The 21,105-nt window shown below is 36.8% G+C and overlaps 1 protein-coding gene across 1 annotated transcript; it reads right to left on the bottom strand.

Moving 5' to 3' along the window:
* Nucleotides 1-5,052: 5,052 nt before the first annotated feature.
* Nucleotides 5,053-20,574, bottom strand: LOC145992636 (mitochondrial inner membrane protease ATP23 homolog). The gene is made up of 5 exons (XM_083129007.1): nt 20,301-20,574; nt 11,913-11,958; nt 10,040-10,121; nt 6,366-6,590; nt 5,053-5,397 (listed from the first exon to the last, which is right to left on the bottom strand). The coding sequence occupies exons 1-5, from the start codon at nt 20,521-20,523 to the stop codon at nt 5,203-5,205; spliced, it is 771 nt and encodes a 256-aa protein (XP_082985133.1). The 5' UTR covers nt 20,524-20,574; the 3' UTR covers nt 5,053-5,202.
* Between the last annotated feature and the right edge of the window lie 531 nt (nt 20,575-21,105).

Here is a 21,105-nt window from a genome sequence, read left to right as displayed (position 1 = left end):
CCTAACACTGCAAGATCGTCATGTGACATACTGTGAGATTGAGGCAACCATAGGCATTAGTTCCACCAGCATATATAAAATATTACATGATCATTTAGCTGTGAGAAAGGTATGTTCTCGTTGGATCCCACACAATTTGACAAAAACTCAAAAAGAGGCTCGCGTCAAGCGTCAATTGGTGCAAACAAATGCTCAATAAATACAATCGTGGTGCTTCAAAAGACGTATATAAGATTGTAACAGGTGACGAATCATGGATATATGCATATGAGCCGGAACGTAAACAGCAGTCGACTGTATGGGTGTTTCAAGATGAACCCAATCCAACAAAAGTTGTTCGTGCTCGAAGCACATCGAAACAAATGGTCGCCTGTTTTTTCGGGGAAACTGGTCATGTGGCAACTGTGCCTTTAGAGGAACGTAGAACGGTCAACTCTGAATGGTACACAACAATTTGTTTGCCAGAGGTCTTCGGTCAAATACGGAAAACAAACAAACGCCGTCTGATCATTCCTCATCAAGACAATGCCAGCTGTCACACATCTCGTCTAACAACCGACTTTATGAACAGTCAAAAAATCGAATTGATGGGTCATCCGCCATACAGTCCTGATTTGGCACCCAATGACTTCTTCTTGTTCCCGAATGTCAATAATAAATTGCGTGGACAACGATTTTCGTCGGCGGAAGACGCCGTTGATGCGTTCAAAAACCATATTATGGAGGTGTCTCAAGAAGATTGGAAAAACTGCTTTGACAAATGGTTCGAACGAATGCCAAAGTGTATTGACCATAAAGGAGAATACTTCGAAAAACAATAAAGCAGTTTTCAATGCTAAATTCCTTTTTTTCATTGTTAGGCTCAAAATATAAATAGTGACCCTCGTACACATGTTAAAAAGATGCCAATAGGTGATATTTGCTATGTTCCACAATAAAAAGAGGACAGCAATTCCTTCAGTGAATGTTTTCAGTTGCTACTGGTCGGCCTTGAAGACCAGAAAAGAGGAAGAAAGTTGAATGTTTGAACAGAAAGTAAAATTTATATGGGAATTGGAAGCTAATCCACATGAAACTGAAACTGAAATAGCTACAGATTTAGGATTGCTGATACCACACTTTGCAGTCATTAGTAAAATAAATGCTATATTAGACGAATTTTTAAAATTGGGTAGGAAATCAACAAAAATGAAGCTGTCAACAAGAGGGAAGATATGCAGATTTGGAAAAAAAATACTTCTTACATGGTTAATGTATATTAGAATCAAACTTTTAGATTAGTTAATTTACCATTTTGACAGAAATAACCTGTATTATGCTGTATCTTGTTCCTCAAAATACATATAATTACAGAATTTTAATAATGATATGAATCATCTAATTTGTAAGTAATTCTTAGTAGTACATATTATTTTCTCTTCACCTTGACATACATATAACTCAGGTTCAACTGTATATTTCTTATGAAATCCCAGTTTTTCTTTTAAAATACCAAGTTATCGCCAGGATTGGTTGGTCAGTTGTTTTTACTGTAAGTTCTTACCCTTTGACTATTTTCCATTTCATAAACACATTTTAGGATCAAGGGAAATGGTTCTACGAGGGTCGTTCAAGGAAAAAGTTTCCCTATGTTGCAAAAAATGTATTTCTTAAGTTACAGACAAAAATCAAGTTGCACCAAGTAGCATGGTCCTTTCTCACTTTTCAACATAATTTCCCAGGCGGCACAAGCATTTGTCCCATCGTTGCACAAGTTTTTGAAAGCCATCTGCAAAAAATTCGTGGACCAGGGAATGAAGAACAGTTTTCACAGCTGTCGGAACCTCCAAATCAGTCAGGGCTCTAAGGGGGGGGGGGGGGAAACCTTTCCGATTTCATTTATCGAAGTTTATCCTGTGTTAGTGCTGCCGAATGGGGACGAGCATTGTCATCCAAAGGAATGACACCAGCAGAAAGGCGTCCAGGACGTTTGCGGCAAATTGCTTTCCTCTGTGAGCAATACTCCAAAAAAAGAAGAAAAAAATGTTCTCCCATGACTCGCTACTCCTTATGGTCAGGGCACGTTTTTCACTGCATGACTCACGCTAATCACGTGCAGCGCATGCGCGGTAGCCCGCACAACCATTGCATTGTGTGTAAATGTAGAGGAAAGACGAAAGAACACATTGCTAGTTTCGTTTCATTTATCGGGCTCGTACCTTCTCCCCCCAAAAAAGGGAAACTTTTTCCTTGAACGACCCTCGTATGATGCAAATCAACTTCACAGTGGAAGATAAACAACAATGAAAAGGCTTAATTTTTTAACTTCTTCAGTGTGTCTTCGAAGAAAGACTGTAAAGCATACATTTGAAAGCAGCGGTATTTCCTCCTGAAGTCATGAGCTGGAAGTCACTGACTGAAAACATATCTTCTGGAAAAATATAAAACAACACTAATGGAGCCAGCATGTGGAGTTTGGGCTCAAAGATATCCAGTTACTAGAACAGATAATAAGAACAATACCCTACAGGCAGTGTGGTAAGTTATTCAGTCAGACACTGATCATATTGGCAAGCATTCTTCTGCAGAGACTGTTCCATCATCTTTGAATCCAAGTCTACAGGGGATTTCATACTGAAACAACAAGTGACACATGTCACTTGAGGATTACATCAACTTGAAGTGAGAATTTGAAAAGTTCTAAGAATGACAAAGGAAAAACACAGTTACTTGTTGAATTTATTTTTATTTTTCTAGATAGTCTCCCTTGAGAGCAACACACTTCATCCAGTATTGTTTCAAAAGCACAACCTATCACGAAATGCAGATTCTCCAAGGCTTCAAAATAGTCCTCCACTAGCACTTCCACATCTTCATCTGATGAAAATCGCTTTACAGTGAGGAATTTTTAAGCTCTGGGAAGAGATGAAATTTTGAAGGTGCCAGGTCAGGCAAATAGGGAGTGTGTGGTAGCAAATCATACTCAAATTTGTTGGTCGGCTTAAACTGCTTCACTGCGAGAGGATGTGAGTATGAGGAATGAAATAATTTACGTCCATTGCCCTTTACCAATATTTAATAGAATCCATACAAGCGAAGGAGGATGATCATGCACGAGCCAGTAAAATATCTAAACACTGATAATGGTAAACCCAAAGTCACCACAGTACCTGCTTTGTCTCGTGGTTCCTTGGCTGGGTCTTGGTGCGGTGTTGCATTGGTCCATCGAAGGTGACCTCAGTGGGTTCACCCAACCCCTTTACGTGGACTGACTTAACACTAACACTCGCAAGACATTTTGCTGCTCGATCAAGACTCTCCCGGCAACCTCTCGCTACGCAGGGACTGCTGGCATTTTTGATTATACAGCATTTTTTTCTGGCTCGTGACACATATGCCCAGGTTGGGATTCAAACCTGGGAATCCTGGCATTGTAGCATGATATGCTAACCACTCTGCCATGGAGGCTATCAAAACGATTTACATGTATAACTTAGAACTGTGAACTATCAACATTTCAGTGCTAGAAGTATCTCCTAAGTTCAAAATTCTTGCTCATAGAGGCACCACTATTCTTGTGCTCCAACAGCTAAACATAGTAGTAAGTCTGTGTGCGAAAGGTACGGAGTACAGACTTGAAGTATGGAAGTGAAGTCACCTAGTGCAGTTCGAAAGCGCCAAGTACACAAGCAATCGAGACCATAGCTTGGAGTATGGATCATTGCAGACTTGGTCATGTGATTTCCACTCATTGTATATTTGTTTGAAATCAAGGAGGTAGAAAGCCAGCAACACAGGTTTAGACCAGCAAGTTGTTGGCTGAAGTTCTCCTAATGTGTGGAAAAGTATGTATAAAAACATTTGAAAATGCTATGTGATTTCTATGGTGAAAAGTGTTTAAAATATGGGAAAAACAAGGAGTCCTCAGTTTTATCTACTGATCATATTTGGCACTGCAGTCGAAGTGCAATTCGAAAGACTTTTACTTCCAGTCCACGACTTCAAGGCCATACTCGGAGGATGCTCGCTTCAAGTACAGTCTTGCACCTTTAGGACAAGGCCTACGTTATCTAAATGTTCTTTTTTTTTTCTTCTCAAAACTGTCTTGAATGGAATTATGACACTTGTACTCTAAACTCCTCAACTAATAACTTGCTGGTTCAGTTCTTCTTTCCAAATTAGCTCTTATGATGCACATGTGTATGATCAAATGTTGAGGAAATAAATTATAATTTATAATCATTATTAGCCATTGAAAATTCAACTATACTTTAATTATGACACGTCCTTTCCCATTGCACAAATATTTATTGTTAATATTTATTGTTATTAATTATCTTTTCTCTTGTGCAAATGTTTATTGTTCTTTAATAATATTTTTTGTAATTTACCTATCACTGATAATATCAGGATAGTGACTAACCTGCATATACTTATCTTGTAAGGTCTGTTACCAGGGCAATTACGAGTGTCTTTTGTCTTGACTTAAGAGTTCGGGCTCGGTTTTTTTTAAATAGAGTGATCAAGTTGAATTGTAAGAAGATTAATTTGTTTGAGTGACATGGATTATATGTTAGAAATATAAGTATTTAGTTTGCAAAGAAGTAAAATAGACTTCCTTTTTCTTAGTGCAAACTTAACTTTGATTTTTATTTGTTTTGAACAACGAAGAGAGATATTACCCCATACCCTGAGAGGCATCACGTGTATGCTTTCGAGTCTTTCATGTGACCTTTTATTTGTTGTTTTAGTTAAATCATGTTCTTTTGACTAAAGAACGTGTCAATTACTTACGTAAAATTTCATATTTCCACGTTGCACAATTTAATAGTTATTTCCGATTAATTGCATTCACTAAGGTTCGAAATTAATTGGGAAAAAACATTAAATTGTGCAACGTGGAAATACGAAATCTCATGCAATTCTTAAACCATGTTTACCGCATCCATCATGTATACTTTTATTGTTTTTAATTCTGTAGTGAAGTAACTTGTAGTGTTAACTACATTCTAATCATTGGTTAAATATGTGCACATATTTCATTCTTAACAGAAGTAAATAAAAAACAAAATGTACAAAATTTCTAAGCAATATATTCATACCATATAAATGATGTTGCACAAAATCACATTCACAGCCTCTACAATAAGATTCTAATTGACAAAATTAAGAAATGCATTCTGTACACTGGCATTAATATAACAATTACGATCTTATCAAATATCATCCATACCCGTAGATATCTTTTTCAAGATAAGCTTTCTGCATGTCGTTGGAGTTCCGCCTTAACCTTCGACCAACTGGCTCAAGATCATTGTAACATTTGCCAAAAACTCTCTCCACAGCAGCCATTGCTTCCTCCCGGGTTACCTTCCGGACTGCCAAAACACTCTCCACAGCTTTCCTTTTCACACATTCCTACAAATATAATTTTCAACGTGTCAAAGTTTATTTTGAGGTGGGGTCTAAACTGGAAACTGAGCTATTTGATTCTAAAAAAAACATGGAACAAAAAATCATAATTATGTAGTTGATAAAAGAAATGCATTCCAGGTAGTTTACAGCAGAACATATCAAGAGAAACTGCTGCCTCCATGGTCATGTGTGTTGGGTACTCAACTCACGATTTCACCGCTGAAGGTTCTGGATTCAAATCCCAGCCTGGGCATAAGTTTAAGTTTCCCTTTATTAATTTCATCTGATTACCATTCTCACAATTGGCCAATTGTAGGAGGAAAGTGACGTGAAATAAGCCCAAACAAAACTAATGTAAAAAAAATCTCTTCAACATCTAGCTGATGATGTCAGCAAAAAGAGTAATTCCAATGAGGAGTTAAGAAGAAAGAAGAGCAAAGAATAGGAAAATACTTTTAAGTGAAGTTTTTTTTGGGCATTTGTAACATGTTTATTTTCTTATGGAATGTAAGCTAAATATAATTCATTGGTAAAGCATTCCTGAGTAGGTGGGCCATCTTACCTGTAAAGTAATGGCCAATTGTAAAGTGTTTAATTTTTACCTTTCAAAGACAATATTTTAAGATGCATGTTTTTATAACAGCAAAATTTAATAAATGTCCCCTCTTTTTATGTAACTTAATGTATGTTTTTATCAGACTGAAAATTTTACAGCCCATCTTTGTTAGCAGGGTCATCTCCCGGAATTCTCTTACAAGTAGCCAATAAAGAATGTAATTCATTTATAACACCATTAAGCCTTGTTTCCATGATTATGAAAAACTAAATAAGTTTTGTACTTGATACAGAGTCTGAAGAAGACCTTGCTAGAAGGTTGAAACGTTACGTTTAGTTTATGTTTTTAATAAAATAAATTACTGCCTTGGTCAGCATATTTAGTTTTTCATAATGTAATTCATGATTCTTTTTACCTGATGCTGCTGTCTGACTCGGAACGGTGAGGCATCCCCTTGGACCCAGGCACTCATGAAGCTGCAGTGAGTGAGGTTTGCTGCTCTGATTTCTGTGCAGGCGAGATGATCTATGTTTTTGAAATCCAGCTTGTTCCGGCAGTAATCGAACATGTGAATCATTTCATGAGCCATAACTCCCTGGACCATTCCCTCACTCTTCGCCACATTCTGACATACTATAATCTGAAAAAGCAACACAATACATGTGCAATTAAAATAATGAATGCAACTTCATGTAGAAATTAATACTAGTGAAATTACTGCAGGTAAATTACTTTTAACTATCAGAGGCCAGATTCATACACCTGTTGAGGACGGATGGTCGATATTTTGACCAGCAGCACACAGCAGCAATTAATGCGCCATTTCTTGAAAACTACACATGATATTTCAGTTCTATCTTTTCTGATCTTTAGTATACATATGAAGGTTTGACATACTTGAATTACAAAACAATATATCCATTGTAACTAATATTAATGAGTGAAGTCTGAAAAAGGTCCTTATTTTCCCTTTGTTACAGTCATATTACGTATTATGGAATAGATTTATAAAAGTGGCTATAAGTTCTAAAGTGTTGCATATTTTTGAAAATTTAAATTCTACACGCACGAATGAGTAAAAAGCAACACTTTAAGTAATATCTGACAATTAATAATTCAGGGGGGATGCAGAAGCAAAGGCCCAATTGTCGAAATTTACCCCGACCACGTGTTAGCACATGGCAGCAATTAACACACCATTTCTTGAAAACTATATATTTCGGTTCTGTCATTTTTGCTTATTAGTTTACGTCTAAGGGTATAATATACTGAAATTACAAAACAATATATCAATTCCCATACAACACACATATCCAAGGGACGTCCACAATATTCAATTGAGATCCATGGATATTGTGGATTTCCATAAGACGTCCTATGGATGTCCCTTTCTGGATATCCATGGGACGTCTATGGGATATCCCATCCTGGACACCAAGAGAATCTCCCATTATGGATATACATAGGACATCCCGTTCTGGATATTCATGGGATATGTGGTATTACGTCCACTTGTTATTACAAATTTGACAAATGTTTTGATATCCGTGTAAAAATTCAGCCATAGTATCAAGTGTCAATTATGTTAGCACTCAAACTCTGTTATGCAGTAATAAATCGTAAATTAAAAACATCTCCCACAAGGATTGCTTTGCCCGTACGCCCATTGTCTTTTCAGCGAGTTGCGCATGCACGCCAAGCAGGTGAAAGTTGCAACAAGGTTTTCATTGTGTCTCGTCTCGAACACAGTTTGCATGAGGACGTTGCCTTGCGTGGTAGTGAAGAATAAGCGCTGCTTACTATGCTTATGCGTGTGAATACAAAGTACTTTTCAGATGTGTAGATACATGTTTGTGTGAATTTGTGTGCGTAAGTGTGTGTGTTGTGTGTGAGTGAGTGAGTGAGAGGTAGAGAAAGAGAGAGTGGAGTGCTTGTTATAAGCAAATGTGTACTCGAGGTCTTCAATTTGTGTAAATCTAGTCCAGGAATGTTCTTTTTGTATCCAAAGTAGCTATGTGCGAAAAATATCAGCATAATGTCCAGATTAGGTACAATTTTAGTCCAGAATATATCCTTATCCACAATGAAATAAAAACATCCAGAAAATCACGTGAACTCATGTACGAAACATGTCCAAAACACATCCAAAAATGATCCACAGGATGCCCAAAATGCAGTAGTGGCAGTAGTGTGCGGTGACCATTTAGATAGCCGAAGCACTGAATATATAATTTTTAAATGAACAATAGTACATCAAGGGGCAGGTTTGCCTTGATAAAAACACCGCATGCCACTGCTTTACGGCAGTTTAGTCTTTCACGGGCTCCGCAAAAATGCCTCTTTCGGGGAGTCTAATTATCCTGGGAATTATGCAAAAATTCGAATTGAATACCGAAACAGTGCTTTGGTAGCTTACCTTGTATGCACGCCAACTGCCAAAACATGTTCAAAAATGATCCACAGAATATCCAATGTCCAATAAAACAACACGTTTTCCCTGGAAATCTTGTGGACGTCCTTTGGACAGACATATAAATATATAGGGGACATCCTATGGATATCCAGAATTTCAGCATGGATATCCAGAGGATGCCCCATTAGACATCTCCTGGATATGTGTGTGCTGTATGGGTTGTTATTAACAAGTGATGTTTGAAAAAGCCCTTTCTTTCCCATTTGTTACTTGGGGATAAATTGAAGATAAAAGGCTGTAACTTCTCAACCACTGCATCTTTTTGAACAACTTAAATTCTAAATGTAAGAATGAGTAAAAAGCAACATTTTAAGTAACATCCGACAATTAAGGGGCCAGGAGGGAAGCAGGGGCAAAGGCCCCAAATTCGAAAATGTCTGTAATTTTGCAAAATTTCCGAACCTCGGCATTTCAGGTTCTCTTTCAAAGGTGCAGCGCATGCATTACGTATCCTCATAGAGTAGTCTTTTGTCATGCTTTCCTCCAAATTTGGTCCATCCATAGGGTGGATGCTAGAAGTGAAATTCTAGACAATGTCCTGAAGCTGGCAACACTGCCAATTTACATAATGTTATTATTTTTTTTTACTCAATACATATCAGTCTCGTTTCAACGAAACTTTGCATGGTTGTAGGTATGTATCACCGCTATATAATTTTTTTTTTTGCCCTTTCACTTCAGTCTATTGAGGGAGGGGGGGGGGGGCACAAGCATTTCTTAAAAAAAAAATAACTCTTCTTTCTTCACACTAATTATGGGAGGCACAAAGTATAAATTTGACCTCCGCTAAAAGCCATGTCTTTAAGAAAGAAAACAACACCAATTTTATCTGTCTACGACAATTAGTTCTAGAGTTATGATTTTTTTTTTTAATTTGCAGCAAGTTTGAAATATGCACGCTTGAAAATGCATCTTGTTAAACAAGAATACAATCATGCGAAGGGTTAACAAAGGCAAATATTGTGTATTTTTATTATGTAGATGCTTGAACACTGTAAGAAATTCAAGTTGTTCAGGATATTAAAATTGTTAATAGGTAGAGGTAGATTTTGGCCTATTTATCTCATTTACTGTTTTAAATTTGTTTGTTTACTCTGAGATAGATCTATCTATAAATACTTTTTGTGTAATTTTTGCTAACTCCTACTTTTCTATTGCAACTTTGACTTATTGTTTGCAACATTTAGTTTCCACAATTATCAAGAGGCTAATTTCTGTGGTGAGCTAGTTTGTTTCCAAATTGGCAGATTCCTACAAAGGTGAGAAATTTGTGGATCTAGGAAATGTACATGTTGAGAATGAAAAATCATTGGAACAAATTTTAGGTTCCATCATAACGTTAACAGTTTTTTGGCCTCCTTTGTAGGCTAATCACAACACTGATGATGAATGGAATGAGATGAAATTCACGAAGGGTCACACACAACTTGTAATAGTTCATACTCATTGTACCGCATTGTCACAAAAGAAAAAAAAGAAAAACTGAACATTTTACTTCGAATCAGTTTTTCATCAATTTAATCTTGATTTCCCATGCCGATGGGAATCCTGAAATTTCAAATACATGGAAACACATTATTCAAAACAATGTAAGTAAAATAAACCAAAAGGCATACCTGATTCAGCATTGGATCATATCCACCAGAAACTTTTATATCACAGGCCTCGCATGATATATGGCGACGGATGTCTACAGGACTAGGGGAGAGTAACCAATGTGTTAATCACAACATTCAATGCAAATTGAAAAATAAAAAAAGTAACATCTTAAACATCCAACACAAACTGTCATTCATTAAGTAATGCATTAATTTCCATCTCCCTGATTGAGCTTGAAAGGTACAAACGTGATATGGTTATTCCATGAGTACTGTGAACAAGACGAAAGGCTATGAATACTGAAGAAACCAAGAAATATTAACATTTTGAGGCCCAAATATGAAACTAGATGACAGCTACAGATACCTGTGATGTATAATAAGCAGTCTAGGTACACCTACTTTAAAAATAAAATTTCAAGAGATTTATTTACTGCTTTCAAACTCTTTAGATTAAAATGTTTTGTAAGACTAATGTCCTGAATATCAGCTGCTGACCTTGCTACAACCTAACAACCACAATTTGTAAACAAATATGGTAAGTCAGAAAAAGTAAGTAAGGATTTCTTTTTTTATCCCTCGCAACTCTGAACTGGTTATGACAACAGCACAAACACTGAAAAGCACTTAATCCAACTGTAACACACTATGAACTACGTCTGTATAATGAAGCAAATTGGGTAGAGGGAAATAAAGTCTCAAGACTTTCAAACAACAATGCCTTTGATTTTATTTTTTGCACCTCTTGTGTAGGAGTATTCAAAATATGAATTGTGAGGTTTCTTTGGTTTGCAATAATAAATTTCTTCGTATGGCAAATACATAGCAAAAGAAAATAGTAAAAAATATAATATTATTAAAATCTCATCATCGCGGAAGACAAAGTTCGTGCGGGAGATCAATTCCAGGAGATTTGGCAAGACTAAGCCTGATTGGTCTGCCCTTTGCATAAAGTAAAAAGGTAAAGTTTTCCACACAAAGTGCCATGAAGGCACATTTAGGGGATGTGGGGGTAGGCCTCCATCCATTCTTGATTTTGGCCATTTTGGAGGTGATGTGATCAGCACCATGCTTCTGCATAAACACACACAGATTGGACACAACATAAATGACCCAAAGGACTGTACTAAGTGGCTGTGGGTCAAGGCACCAGTGTCTCTCGAGTCTGCAGGAATACAGTTTGCAGGGTGTACTGTATGGAAGGGAGATTGACATTTGCATGCTTTCCCCTTAGATCCTGGAAATAAGAAGTCTTGGAAGTTTGCACTAATAATTCTTGGAATGTTAGGGACAATGGTTCTGTACCCTGTCCCAGTTATATCTGGAGCAGGCAAACAAAAACAAGTCTCTGTGCAAGTAGTGATGCGAGAGGGGTCCACCAATGAACAGGTGAGAGGAAACAGGTTTGCGTGGAGGGGAAAGAGCAACTGCAGTTACCAGCCTTTGCAGCAGCATGTACTGCCTTGCTTTGCTCATTCAATTTCCTCTCCTTCTCTGCTGAAATGTGTGGCCTTGCTCCAGAATATCCACGACAGGTTGAACGTTAGCATGCAACATTATTTTTATAAAGCATTATCCATTGTCTAGTGCTTTAAACTATACATATTCTAACACTGTGTTTGGAGAAAGCACTTCTTCTCTTATCTTCAAGTGAACTGATTTCCTTTTGCCACTGATGACAGGCAAAAATAAATTTGTTCAGCTGAAGATGGGAGAAGAGGCATCTCAAAATGTAGAGTTTGAATAAGTCTACTTAAAAGTACCAATTAATGAATAATGTCCAATTAACATTGTAGTCTTAATAATTTTTATACTCATTTGTGAACAATTTATGAACTTTCCCCCATAGCAAGCACATTTAGTGACTTTGGGCATAGAGAGTAGTACATACCATCCTGAGCTCTCAAGGGCTGCCATCATTAACTTCACAATGGGACCTGGAACATAAAAAAGAGAATCATCTCAAACCACCAGGGATTGGAAGTTGAAAAGTTTTATTTAATTTTGTTTTTTAAAACCCACTTCTTAAATCCCTATTACGTGGTGTGGCGTTCCGTTTGTTTTTCATTTGTGCTTCCTTATGCAGGCGAAGGAAAGTATGGAAATACTATGATAATCAAAATGTAAACAGCCATACCATAAACATGCAGGAGCATAAAAGCTTACCTGCCTAACATACTCTCATAAGCATGCAGCATGATGGAAAAATAGTACTGCACAAAAGGCACAGTACATAACCACACAGTCTGTCCAATAATACTTACAGGCATGTTTAGAACTTGATTCATGTAGAAAATGCACCTGTGTAATGATGATGATATCAAAATTAGAGCAGCTGGAACATGGGCTCTTTATTTTTCTCTTTCTTTTGTTTTTTAAAGTCATATTTCCTGTTGTTCAAAATGTTAGGCCTTCTAATAGCCTACTTTTGGTTATAACACCATTAAGCCTTGTTTCCATGATTATGAAAACTAAATATGCTGACCAAGGCAGTAATTTATTTTATTAAAAACATAAACTAAACGTAACGTTTCAACCTTCTAGCATTATTAAAAAGAGAATGGGACAAGAAATTATAGGAGAATGGGATAGTGAAAGGGTAGTGAAGGCGCTGGAAACCATTTGGAATAACGGTTACAGTATAATGGGAGATAAAATAATGTTAATGAGTGAAGGACTAAATATAGGTTCCAGTCTAAGCCCAGCATTGGCTGAATTGGTTATGAATGAATGGGAAAAGTTAGTGATAGAAAAAGGAGGTGACAAAATAATTCTGTTTTGCAGATATGTGGACGATTGTTTTGGCATATGGAAGTGAACGAAGAGGCAGCTTGATATTTTTGCCAAAGAAATACAAGATGAAGAAAGAGGGATATTATTGGAACTTGAAATAGAAGAAGACAAGTTAAGCTTTCTAGATATATTGATGAAAAGGAAGAGAGGACAAGAAATTGAAACCGCTTGGCATCAGAAGAAGTGTGCAGCAGGGGTATTCTGCCACAAAAGAAGTGATGTAAGTGAGGTGACAAAAATAAATTTTATAAAGAATATGGAGGACAGAATCAAGAAAATATGCAGGAAAGAATGTGAAAAAGAAGGCAAAATAAATAGCCTATGGAAACAGCTGGAACAGAATGGCTATGAGAAGCAGGATAGACTGGACATAAACAAAAGAAGGAAGAAAACGGGCAGGGAAGAATTGGAAGAGAAAGAAAAAGAGAGAAGGTTTGGAATAAGGAGTATGGGGAAGACCACAGAAAAGATATGCAAAGTGCTTAAGAAAGCGGGAATTAAAACTTACAGGAAGGGAGGGAGAAGCATCTTAGGAATAGAGAGGAATGCAAACAAGAAAAAGGAAAACAGAGAAGAGGAAGATGAAGGGATTATCTACGAAGTGAAATGTAAAGAATGTCAGAGTGTGTACATAGGAGAAACGAAAAAGAGGCTGAAAGACAGGTTGAAACAACATAGGGATGATGTACGACTTAAGAGAGACAGAAATGCAATATTTAAACACACGAGAGAAACAGGACATGACATAGAGTGGGATGAGGCTAAGCAGATAGGAAGGGAGAAGAGAATGCTAGTGAGAAAATGGAAAGAAGCCAAGGAAATAGAGAAGAAAGGTGAAGAAGACACAATGAACTGGAATGGGGGATTGAAGTTAAACAAAGAATGGAAGAAGATGTTAGAAAGAGTGGAAAGGACAAGAGAGAATGAGGAGAGGAGAAGAAAGAAAAATGATGGGAAAAGAGGGTGAGATTAAAAGTCCAACCACATTCTATATGGAAGTAATTGTGTTTAGCCTTTTAGGTGAAAGTAAAGTTGGAAAGTGAAAGTCACCTGCTAGAAAGTTCCAAACAACTTTCTAAATTTTGGTATGTTGCAGGGAGGAAGGCTGGTGTATACATTTAAAGTATTTTCAGTAAGGACTAAAATGTATAATTTGAAGTCCATTATATAACATTAAGTCATTTACCTTCTGAGCCCTGCTCATTACATTTATTCCTGCAGATATTAAGCACTATACATGGTGTCCTTTTCCTCTTTACATCTGGTTTGCAATGTGTATCTTATTTCTACAGAATTATAGATACAACAAGCAAGCAAAAGATGTAACTTGTATTTTGTTAGATATTGTTTGTAAACATGTCAATTAGATGTATTGAGACCACTTGGCTACGTGAGAATAAATGTATTAACACTGCATTGGTTGCACACGGTCTCTCGTTCTGGGTGTGTGATTCTAACGTAGTTATTTATCAATGATTGTTTTGTCAACACCCTCCCTCTGTCTAGTGGAGTTTCTAACCTTTCTCTATTTTTCTCTCCACAATTTTGTTTTCAGTGTTTGTAAGATAGTCAAGCAACCAGGGAGGGTTTGTTGAAGCCACTTGTTGCCTGAGTCCATGTGCGGCTATAAGCGTACCTAGTTTTCACCGAAAATCCGATATGCCATTCCATGCCTGATTAACAAAAAGTACCTTTTATAATTTTATAGAATTTCAATTTTTGTAGTTTTAGAGAATATCAATTGTTGAAAGAAAAGATCTAATCGTAATAATTGAGGATTTGGCATTTTAGACTATTAATTTGGCACATTTAAAAACGCGGTCTCCGAGACCATGCACGACCATCAACATAACTTTTCTCGAGCAACCAATGAAGGGTTAAGAATGGGAGACATTTAACTTTTGAAGGATATAAAAATTGTAATAGTTATTTTATTACAGTAAAGATAAAAATTCTGTAAACATTATCAATGCAAAATGATACCACGTCAACACAAGCCTAAGTTCACTGACCCCAATTTTGATGAAATTTGGTACATTGAGTTGCCTAAAAGAGACCCATGAATAGGCAGGCTTTACACAATCCCAGTCAACAAATAGGAACTTCATATGAAAATGTACATTCTTCAAGAAAGGTGCAGGATATTTATTACATTTTAAATATGTGCATTTGCTGATATCCCTCTGAACCCTTACCCTCCATGAGAAAATGCAAACCTTTGAATGATTTATGAAGACTTTAATTCGAGTGAAAATTTTCTGTTGATTTTAGCTTTCAGAAATGTGTTACAGTGAAGTAATATGTGGTTTTGCACAGTATTATTTAGCCCATCTTTACATGATCACATCATCGCCTACTTCATGTGGGGACTCATGTATTACTTATTATATTACTCTTTTATTGTGTAGGTGATTATATTCTTCTTCAGTGTGTATTATAAAAGGATTATTACAAGGATATCATACTGACACGTTGCAGTGTTGTTTTGATAAGCCATGAATTCTACTCGTGGGTGAAATTTTGTGGCCTCTTGTAGTGAAGAATTAGGACGAGTATTGAGGCTTTACCTTGTTGTTGGATTGCTCTGGCATTTTTGAAGTTTGTGAATTTTTCAATGTATATTTTCAAGTTATGTGTGAATTTTAAGATTATTTTCTTTACACATTACCTATTTTCTTAGGTGAAGCGTGTTGATAACAGGCTTGAATTGCCATGAAACAGTAAATACATCCAACACCAAAATTCTTCTGTCATCCCTTGTTAGAAGTATTAGATATGGGTGTGGAACAATGATTTTTAATGAAAAAACTGAAAGGACTCTGTAATATGAGGTAATTCATGTACATGGGTCAAATTGTGTTCCTTACGCAGATTGAAAGATGTTCAAGCTCAGATTGTTTAATTTCAAATTAATCATTCTGTAGTGGGACCACAGGCAAAATAACTTATGCACAACTGCTTGTCCTTTGCATTATACTCACACTCGGAAGGGAAGATGTGTGAAGGCTATTGGCTGAAGGTTCTTTTGTTTGTGGTCGCATAATTTTAACATGTTTCAATTTCTAATCATTTTCGTATACTTTCTTGACTCAGTGATTACTGCATTCTCTGGGGTTTTGACTTGCCTCTTCCATACAATCTTCTAGATTCTTTCTTTGCAAGCAGTCATTGTTTACTGGCATCTAGGACACATGTGTGGGGTGTGAAGGGATTTTCTACTTTGGACCCATTGTTAGTTTAAGTGGGCCAGGTTAAATGCTTTTGTATCTAGCCTCAATCACAACAACCCTTCAAAGCTTCGCGTGAAAATGAGGCAGCACTAAAATACAGCAAATGTGGCAAAGACGACAGTAAACAAAGAATGGCTGCTCAATGTAAAACGTGGATGCTTGTATAAGCCTATAAAAATACCTTGAGATAATTACTTATCAAAGATTCAGATTTACTCTCACAATAATTTCCATGGCAATAGCTCCAAATGATAAATTATTTTTTGCAACTGTGGAAGTGAGCGTGAAGTTTGGAGAACTAATCAGTACAGTTAAAAACTTCACTAAACATTATTTACTGAATAAATTATAATCTGAAAAGTAGCTTACGCAAGTGTCTGCACTTTGCAGCAAGCAGCTGCTCTTGATTTTAGATTGTATCAGACATGGAGTTTTGACAAATTTTCAAGCAAATCTCGAAGGGAGTTTCATGCTTAAGACCAGATTTTACATGATCAGGTGTTGGGACGAATCTACGAATGTTATGTAAATGCTAAGATCTGCAAACCTGGCATGCCTAACCTAACAAAGAAACAAATACCTCTTTGCACCCTATGCACATGAAGCAGATGGCAGCACCAGTGTGCTGCCAAGACTACAAACATTGAATCATTTAGGAGTGTATGAAAGAGAAAAATTGTTTTTCAGACAACACGTAGCAAGTGGTCACTAAAACTCTGACGTGTGTCTTAAACATGAATAAAAATTGGACACAATGTAAAAAATGCTTGGGAGTGAATTTACAATATAGAGAATGTATCAAATTTCGTTAATATTTCGTATAGTAACTAAATGTGGCCTTCTAATCATGAATCTGTGGAAAGCGTGAAAAAAGCAATTATAAATGGATTTTTTTTAGAGGTGTACCACATAGTTTTACGAACAAAATTTTAACTAACCTTGCCTAACGTAAGCTAACCAGAAATGGTGGTAAAATTTCAGTAAGCACCAAACGTCTCTATTTCCCTTATTTTTCACACTGATACTTAGGTATTCTGCATTCCTAAGGATTCTTGAAGTTGGCATTTCGTTTTTTCCACGCAAATAATCTCAATTTTAGACTAAACGTTACACACGATATGGCGGAGAAATCTTGAATAGTATTGTCCATGATCAGTGGTTATGCAGTGTTGCAACCTTCTTCATAGAAAAATACCTACTTTCGTGTTACTGATTTTGTATTTCTTTCAAGATTCGAAAAATGCACGAACCATGCACGGATAGCCCCACGAACAATTGATAAAAAGCCCCACGAACCATGCATGGCAAGGTTAGGTTCTGTTAGGTTAAGCAAACATAGTTAAAATTGTTTTTTAAAATTAGAAAAATATTTTTTATTGGGTTCGAAAACCCCACGAACCATTCATAAATAGCCCACAAACCATGCACGGCAAGGTTAGGTTAGGTTCTGTTAGGTTAAGCAAACATTGTTAAAATTGTTTTTTCAAAATTAGATTTTTTTTTCGGGTTCGAAAACCCCACGAACTATGCACGGATAGCCCCACGAACCATGCATGGCAAGGTTAGGTTCTGTTAGGTTTGGCAAACATACTTAACATTCTTTTTTAAAATTAGAAAAATTGAAGAAAAAATTGAAAAACCATTTTACGTAAGGTTAGGTTAGGTTAGGCAAGCATAGTTAAAAATAAAAAATTAAAAATACTAGACACGTCATGTTCTAGTGAAAACACGGCAAGGCTGAAACACTGACTATGGGGTTGCATCATCTTAACACATGGAACATTGTACTCTCATGCAGAAAGCAAATGGCGGCAGCAGAAACAGCGTGTCTGACAGAGATTTTTGCAGAAAACGACATGTTTTCGCATTAAAATGGATCAAAACTATATTCACGAACTTCCACAACGCTACAGAAAATGATTTCCGTAAGTACTTTCTGCTGTAAATTTGAAGAAATCTGTTTCCCTTATACTATAATGTTACCCACATTTATATTGAAAAATAAATGATTTACTGGCAAAATTCAATGAACGATGCGAGAAAACACTTCCCCGAACTTCCAAAAGTATAAATAAACTGCATTCGGTAAGTAATTTCTCCTGTAAATTTGAAGAAATCCGTTTGTGCGATACGAGAAATTTACCGAGAAGGGTTCATGGGGCTAAGGTATTTTTTGGTGAAGAAGGTTGGAAACACTGCATACCCACTGACGATCCACAAGCAACTCAAGCTGTGCCCGCCATATTGTGTGTTACGGAAGAGAAAAAAGGAAGAACAATAATTACCTGTAATGTCAAAAATAGAAATTATCTTCATGAGAAAAGCGAAAGGTACTACTTTACTATACCGGAGACACCTATCAATGTTTTATTTCGCAATTTTTTACATTGCTAACGTACTATTCTGCATTGCGGAACATTTCTTTAGGTGAAATAATGAATTTCTAACGAAAATAATGTCTATGTCTTACATTAACGAGTACTTACTGTTGTTCCTTATTTCCAACAAACCATCCACGGGTAGCCCCAAAAACCATTGACGTTAGCACAAACATTCACGATAGCCCCACGAACCATCACGGGGACGAGGTATGCCTACTAGGTTAGGTTAGGTTCCATTAGCACTCCTTTCGTTCAATTTAGCATATACGGACAATACGAGAGCGTATTGTGCTCTCGTGCAGAAAGCAAATGGCGGCAGCAGCAATAGCGCGTCTGAAATAGATTTTCGTAGAAAACCACATGCATTCGCATTAAAATGGATCAAAACTACATTCCCGAATATCAACAACGCTACAGAAAATGATTTGCGTAAGTCCTTTCGGTACTACTTTACTATACCGGAGACACCTATCAATGATTGGTATAATTTAACAATACAGGGAATTTCTCCAATCTGTTTGAAATTTCGGATACTTACTAATATGGGTCTCCTAATCACGAATCTGCACTTAAAATTTGGCGCTCACGTATAGAAATTCCTGAATTATGGCTAGCCCCACGGACCATTGGTGCTAGCCCCACGAACCATTGGCACGTGGTTAGGTTAGGAAACATATTAGTTAAAAAAAATTTAGGGTCATAGTAATATCAGGAATATATATATTTCGTTCCTTAAGTATTCGAAACAGAAAATCTTGCGATAAATAATGAGCAATTGTGCATTGTCGGTTGCGATGACTGACCCTCTTATTTTGCAAGTTTGACACGTGAGCGCCAAATTTTAACTTCAGATTCGTGATTAGGAGCCCTAATTTAGTGAGTAAATGGAGAAATTCCCGGTATTGTAAAATTGCTCCCAATGATTTATTTCGCAATTTTTTACATTGCTAATGTACTATTCTGCATTGCGGAACATTTCTTTAGGTGAAATAATGGATTTCTAACGAAAATAATGTCTATTTTTACATACGATAGCCCCACGAATGATCACGAGGAGAACGAGGAATGCCTACTAGGTTAGGTTAGGTTCCATAAGCACTCCTACGGACAACATCGGAATTTCAAATTCCAAGGCATCTTCACACCCGGCAACAATTTCACGACGCATCCTCTACATGTCATCTTGTAGCAGCAGCAATAGCGCGTATTGTGCTCTCGTGCAGAAAGCAAATGGCGGCAGCAGCAATAGCGCGTCGGAAATAGATTTTCGTAGAAAACCACATGCATTCGCATTAAAATGGATCAAAACTATATTCCCGAACATCAACAACGCTAAAGAAAATGATTTGCGTAAGTACTTTCTCCTGTAAATTTGAAGAAATCAATCACCGACGTAAGAAATCCGTCTCCGGTATAGTAAAGTGTTACCGTACTTTCTCCTGTAAATTTAAAGAAATCCGTCTCCGGTATAGTAAAGTGTTACCAAGCGAAATCCCACCTTAAAGAATGTTTCGCAATGCACAATAGGTAAGTACGAATGTTACAAATGACGAAATAAACGAGTGAGAGGTGTTGGGACGAGATCGTAGTAGTAATCGAAATTGGAGACATTCTCTATATTGTAAATTCTTACCAATGCTTGTGTACGTTGATTATTTTGAAGTAATCACATAGAACTTGGGAGAATTTAACATCGACAGCTATCGAATACAAATCTCAACTTAATTTTCGAGGGAGGGCAATCTGTCGTCATGCCCGAAGTTGTGCCTTTGAAGATAATACGTTATGTCCGCCAATTGGCTTAATTTATTATTCGATACCTACCAACGTCAAAACACCTACTTGAGAATTCAAGAATGAACGTTATTACTTAACTGTTTTTTATGCAATAATATATCTTCTTCTCGCACTTTATTTTATCAATGGACTCAACTTCACCAAACCATGCAGTTTTCCAGAAACCAGGTTTATACTTTCCTCCTTTTCTTTCAGGATACAAGTCGTAACCCCAGTTTTCTTCATTATCACTTGCCGCTGGAGTATTAGTTGAATTTTGCTTCCCCGTCGAGGATTCATCACATCTCGAATGATATACCATGTTGTTCTATTAATTGTTGTTTCTTCTTTGATTGCATACACACTGATTACATGTGACGATGTAAAAAGTAAACTTTCTGCTTCCCTGTGGATGTTACAATTTTTCCCGTACTGCACTATACCCAGTCATGTAACACCCACATATGCACAATTCAATTTTATGGGTTCTATTATTTAGTCATATACTCATTTGTATTTTGTGTAGCTAGACATAATTTCTTCACGACAAAGAAGGAAGTTATTACATTCCCTTTTGCTGTATAGTACACCGCAGGACGATTAAGGGTACCCGTGTCGAGAAATCAACTCTGTTCATTGCCAAACTTTTCTGGTGGCGGCGGCACCCCCGTTGCGTCACTAAATGATTTCGTTCGTCATTTGAAGGGGTGTGCGGGACAGAATTTTTTGGTCGGGACGGTATCGGACGGGAATTTTTTTAAATCCGACATTCGGGACGGGAAAAATCACCATTTTCCGACTTTGTCGAGAAATTTTCGGGACGGGAAATGTTCGAAATTTCCCGAAGCTCTGAAAATCTCGAATTCTACACGTCATTTTCAACTCAAGTGATTGTTTTTGCATT

Source organism: Lepisma saccharinum, chromosome 9 (assembly GCF_977018435.1).
Source record: "Lepisma saccharinum chromosome 9, izLepSacc3.1, whole genome shotgun sequence".
Lineage (NCBI taxonomy): Eukaryota > Metazoa > Arthropoda > Insecta > Zygentoma > Lepismatidae > Lepisma > Lepisma saccharinum.
This window is presented reverse-complemented; position numbering and strand designations above follow the sequence as displayed.

Bases quoted from the DNA above. Each gene is read 5' to 3' on its own strand.
- LOC145992636 (XM_083129007.1), bottom strand. From the start codon at position 20,523: ATGGTATATCATTCGAGATGTGATGAATCCTCGACGGGGAAGCAAAAT. The intron at 6,591-10,039 runs GTATGCCTTTTG...TTGCTTTTTCAG, and splicing joins ATGATCCAATGCTGAATCAG to ATTATAGTATGTCAGAATGT. The intron at 5,398-6,365 runs GTAAAAAGAATC...TTATATTTGTAG, and splicing joins GAGTCAGACAGCAGCATCAG to GAATGTGTGAAAAGGAAAGC.